Source organism: Hippoglossus stenolepis, chromosome 1 (assembly GCF_022539355.2).
Source record: "Hippoglossus stenolepis isolate QCI-W04-F060 chromosome 1, HSTE1.2, whole genome shotgun sequence".
Taxonomy (NCBI): domain Eukaryota; kingdom Metazoa; phylum Chordata; class Actinopteri; order Pleuronectiformes; family Pleuronectidae; genus Hippoglossus; species Hippoglossus stenolepis.
Genome location: NC_061483.1, coordinates 3,242,334 through 3,247,909, shown reverse-complemented (window position 1 = coordinate 3,247,909; position 5,576 = coordinate 3,242,334). Strand labels below are relative to the sequence as shown.

General features: G+C 47.8%; 1 protein-coding gene across 1 annotated transcript in view; it reads left to right on the top strand.

The window, feature by feature from the left end:
- The first annotated feature begins 705 nt into the window (after positions 1-705).
- LOC118115466 (immunoglobulin superfamily containing leucine-rich repeat protein 2) overlaps positions 706-5,576 on the top strand; it is a 4,881-nt gene continuing 10 nt past the window's right edge. Inside the window, exons 1-2 of the mRNA XM_035166664.2 lie at positions 706-1,001; positions 2,319-5,576. The exon at positions 2,319-5,576 is cut by the window's right edge and continues 10 nt beyond it. Of these exons, the coding sequence (XP_035022555.1) occupies positions 2,328-4,409 (2,082 nt within the window). The 5' untranslated portion in view covers positions 706-1,001; positions 2,319-2,327 and the 3' untranslated portion in view covers positions 4,410-5,576. The remainder of the gene's footprint in view (positions 1,002-2,318) is intronic.

The following is a 5,576-nucleotide window of genomic DNA, read 5'->3' as shown; positions in this document are numbered from 1 at the left end:
ATGCGTCTCTTTGCAGGGCGACGTGTTTCACTACAACAGCTGCAGCTGCAGGAGGAGACAACATGGAGCTCGATGTTTATTAAGCCAAACTCTATTTTCCCATGATGCATGGTGGCTAATGTATACCCCTCGTGAAATAATAGCGCCATCTACTGGAAAAAAACCTCACTGAAGCGGTAGATGACAATTTTCAAGAAAGAACCTCTGTGATATTTAATATTTTTCTAGTTTAAAATGTGTTTTTCTCTGATTCCAGGTTTCCTAAAGTTCTAAATAAACAAGCTGTAACTAAAAACCGATTTTATTATCAGTCAATCTGTTGACTATGTTGTAGATTGATTGATGGATCACCCAGTTGTGTGTTGAACGATGGTTTCCAGGGTGAAGGTCTGACGATGCTGCAGCTGGAGCCTGAGTTTCCTGCTGATTGAAAACATGTCTCATCTTTTTAATTTGCAGACGCAACATTAGATCTGTAACCAGGCGTCTTTACTGAGGAAACGACTGGTCCCATTTCCACACGAGCTTCCTCCTCCACTGTGTCTGTCGGACGTCGTGATGTAACGATGGATTTAAATGTCTTTGTTGGTTTAAATTTTGTCCTTTTCAATGAAAACACTCAGATGTCAGCCGTCAATCAAAACTCGCTCCAGATTTCACTGGTTATTTGCTGCCACCTAGAGGATCCACAGCTGCTCTGCAGGGTTCAGACAGATGACACATTCAGAGGCAGGAGGACACGAGTGTTTTCATCATGTAGAAGCAGGCAGACAGTCAGACAGACACAGAGAGACAGAGACAGACAGACAGAAGGAGACAGACACACAGACAGACAGACAGACCCACCCACACACACACACAACAGACAGACACACAGACACACAGACACACACCCACAACAGACAGACAGGGACAGACTCAAACTTCACGTGGCTCTGAGATGTCTGCACACAGCGTCTGACGCGTCCTGCTGTTTCCTCCACAGACTCCAGAATAAAGAGGTGAGATGTGTTTCCTCCAGGTTCGTGTCCCTAACGCAGATCGGACGGGTCTGGTCCTCTCTCCTCTCTCCTCTTCCTCTCTCCTCTTCCTCGGGAAATTAATTTTCAATGCGTCGCACCCTCGTCAAGGTCTTTTGTCGAACTTTGCTTGTGTGACATTCCCGACCGGGACTCGTCATGCAGCCGGTGTCGCAGACTGAAGAGAGTCCAGCGGTTCGCAGCCGCTCGGAACCAGAATCCCACAGAATCCGGGTTTCAGCACCAAGGACAGAGCTGCTGCGCAGTTCGGAGCCAGGAGGCAGCGACACGACGTAACTGCGTCTGTGAATTACACTCACGTCACTTTACGAGCATCTGCAGAACATTCAGTGCGAATGATCCAGATGAGATGTGACCTGCTCCAGCTGCTGTTGGTCCTCTGTTGTCCTCACAACCATGTTAACTCCTACTGCTCCCAGCTGTGTCGTCGATGAAGTCAGTCAGATAATCACAATCACATTCCCTGTTAAAATGGAGCGTGAGCTGTTAAAGTTGTGTGTCTCAAGTCTTGGCAGTTTGTTTCTCTTACAGCTTCATGCACTTGATGTTTTTTACAGTGAGAAAATGGAAAATCGGGAGCAGAAAGCTTCTCCTCCTGTCTCGTAGTGACCAGTTACAGTGAGAGAAATCCTGCAGGGTGAAAGAACGAAGTCCAGATGAAGCAGAGCAGCTTTTATTCTGGATACCGGATGCATCGGGCGGATGAGCCGCACAGGGAGTTAGCAGTTGTTTTGGCCACATACCTTAAGTCTCCATGTGGAGTTTCTGTTCAGATTTATCTAAACCTCGGCTCGTCTCGCCAAACCCTTGCTGTGTCTTCTCTATGTGTCTCAGTCTCAGCCGTCTCAGTCTCAGCCGTCTCACAGCGATATTTCTTATTATCTATTCCAGCCAATTTTGTGCATCTTTTCATAGATGCTCTGCAGGATTCAGTCGCTTCAGAAGGTTTCACAGCAGGAGAATATGTCACAACCGAAACGATCAGCACGACTAAATGCAGCTTTTCTTGAAATGTCAGAGCACTAAATATCAACCTGTCATTTTCGTTAACAGAGTCAGATTCTCTCTGACGTGCTGTGTGGTAGTCGGGCTCTGAATGTGCTGCGTTTCCTTTCCTGATGTATCTTCTGCAAACAAGAGCTAAAGTTTAACTATTTCAGGCTTTACTTAGCTGTGATGACTCATCTTCTTATTGACTAAATCAGTGTGGTATTTTTCTGTATGAATTATTAATCATTTCAAAGTGTTTCATCTGATAGATGTGCTTGTGTTTCACAGGAGCAGAAAATGGCAGCGGCTGACGCCCTCTGCTTCACGTTGTGGATCTCCACAGTCGTAACCGCCGTCCTCGGCTGCCCTGAGCTCTGTAGCTGCTTCAATAAAAATGCTGAATGCTCCTACAAAGACTTCACAGAAGTCCCCGGTGGTTTTCCTTCCAACGTTATAAGATTGAGTCTCACCGCCAACAAGATCAGCCTGATACCGCTGGGGAGTTTCGACAATGTGATCCAGGTGACTTCGCTGTGGTTGGCCCACAACAGGATCGTCTCCATCGAACAAGGGACCCTCGCTCCTTTGGTTCATCTGCGTAACTTTGACATTAACCACAATAAAATCGTAGATTTTCCCTGGGAGGATCTGCAGAACCTCACGGGCCTGCATCTGCTGAGGATGGACCACAACGAGATGACCCACCTGCCGAGGAACGCCTTCTCCAACCTGAAAGACCTGAGGTCCCTCCGACTCGACAACAACAGGTTCACAACCATCGCCGAGGGGACGTTTGACGGTTTGGTGTTTTTGTCCCATTTGCAGATTAACAACAATTTGTTTGCGTGCACCTGTTCCCTCGACTGGCTCCGAGCCTGGATTTCAACGACCACCATCTCAGTCCTGGAGCAGAATTCGATTGTTTGTGAAAGTCCAGAGAAACTCAAAGGGGAAGTGATCGGAAAGTTCCCAGAGTCAAAGTGCAAAAGCCCAAATGTCACAATACGAACAAATATCCATAAGTCGACTGCCGAGGGGAGAACACTGGTCCTGACTTGTGAGTTCATAGGAAACCCGAAGCCCCTTGTGCTGTGGAACATTCGCAGCAGAAGCCTGAAGCAGGAGGTGGTTCTGTCGTTCACCGAGGACGACTCTGCAGAATCCGAGGACTTTGCACTGTCCCATCATCGCCTCAAAGTCTTTAACAACGGGACTCTGATCATTCCACACCTGAGGAGAGAAGACTCCGGTAACTACAGCTGCTCGGCCACAAACGAGGTTGGCAGAGCTGACGATTCGGTGTCAGTGACGGTGGCAGCTTCACCACAACGAACGCCCATAGTGCAGTGGACCACGACACCCACTTACATCCAAACACGCCCAACAACAGGGAAAATACCTGTCTCTGACTCGGATGTAGAGACACAAGACGTCATGAGCGTTGAACCGACCGTCTCGCCCACTGCAGAGATGAATGTTCCTTCTTACGACGAGGAACCTCCGTCACGTGCTAGTAAATGTGGCCTGACGGCGAACACCAGGTACATTTCTAACCACGTCGTCAACGGCAGCCTGGATGACATCAAACACTACACGTTTGATTTTGGCGTCATTGCCTTAGGGGTGTCAGAGACGGAGGCAACAGTGCGACTCAACCCGCTTCTCATACCCAGAGAGAAGAGCGTCAACCGGGCTGCTCCCACATCCGGGAGCCTCCGGGCCGACAGCGGAGAAGGTCATGACCTTTCAGACGTCTCCATCCACACCAATGGCTTGTACCTGTGCGTCTCTGCCGATCGCAAACACTCGGCCGTGCAGTGGTCGAGAATCAAAGAAGGCGTTAGCACGTATCTGTTCAGCGGTTTACGCCCCGGCACCAACTACTCCCTGTGTCTGACCTACAGAGGGGAGGACTGCGAGGTGCAGGTGCTGTTCGCCACCAGGAGGAGGGTCCCCAACCTGCTCATCATCGTCTCCGTCAGCATCTGCCTCCTCACCGTGTCCACCGTGCCTCTGCTCGGCGCCACCTGCTTCCACCTGGTGTACAAATACCGCGGCAAGACGTACAAGCTGATCCTGAAGGCCAAAGACCAGTGCCACATGGAGAGGAACCTCAACGCCAACTTCAACATCCGAGCGCCGCACACCGACTCCCGGAGGAAGATTAACGGCAGCCAGCTGGACGAGGAGGAGGGGGAGAGCGTGGACGGAGTGAGGGAGGCCGACACGGAGGAAAGCGTGGTGACCGAGTCGTTCACTTTGTCCCAGTGCCGGGGAAACTTAGACGACTGCGAGGTCGGATCTGAGTTCAGTGATAAGTTACCTCTGGGAGCCGAAGCTGTGAATATTATGAGCAACTACAAATATCCGAATCAGTAAATGATGAATGTTTCTAATAATGATTTGTAGGTTGTTTTTTATTCAGTTACAAGGTGAGACAGGTTTAAATCCGTGGTCAAGGTTCCGTTAAGCTTTTGCAACAGCAGCAAAGAAATACTGGAGACTCAAAGTATATGTATTTGTTTTAAACCACATGCGAAGCTGAAGCATGGATGTCACTGAAAACTGCACTAGACTCGTGTTCATCGTGTTTGTTTTTTCTCGTTCATGTACACAAGTTAAAAAAAACGTCCATAAACAACAACTAGAAAAGCAAAAATACAACGAGCTTGTGTTCGGCTCAGAGCAAAGATTTAATTATGATTATTTTTCCGGGCGAGACTTTCAACTAATCGTGAGTAAAAATAGTGTCAAAGACTTTGAGAAATACATGTTTGTGCTTTCTTCAGTCAAATGGAAAACGTCCGTCTGGTAAATACGAAGCTTTATGCAGCAGCCTGCGTCACATATGAAATATATTAGGAATAACGTAGACTCGATGTAAGCAGGAGTAACTGTTACTTAAATATACTAATAATCTGCTTTCAGCTATGGATCTATTCTGTCGCATTACTGTCGCGGTGCAGCAGCTTGAAAATACAATTTAATGTTGATGAAAGCTGTGTTTCAGAGAGAGATGAGTCTCGTGTGCGGCAGCTGTGCAGAGCTCAGTGCTAAACTGGGAACGTTTCCTGTGAAGAGAGCTGTTCTCATGTTGGATCCTCGCTGAGTGTTTGTTAAACCAGATGTGGACGAGCTAAATTCAGTATTATCCATCACGTCCTCGCCAGTAAAAGCACCAGTGAGTGTGTATGTGAAGCTACTTGTACCCAGGTCACGTGTCCATCCTGTTGAGATAAACCTGCTTTTAACTGTGTCGACGTCAAACACACACACGGACAGCAGGGGGCAGTGCAGCTGTGGCACGCCCTCTAGTGGAATACTCCAGTAACACCTATACTCGTAGTAAAAAAAACAAGTATACAAAGAGAACCTGCATGCTGCCCATTGTTGTGAGTCGCAGTTTGTCGTGTCTTGTGAACAAGTTCTGCCGTTGTGTCTTTTTTCAGTTTGAATCAATGAAATATTATGTTTTTAACCAGAGTGTTTAAATATTCTCCTGAGCTTTGACCCTCTGATCCTTTGTGCCTCAATAAAGTTCGGACA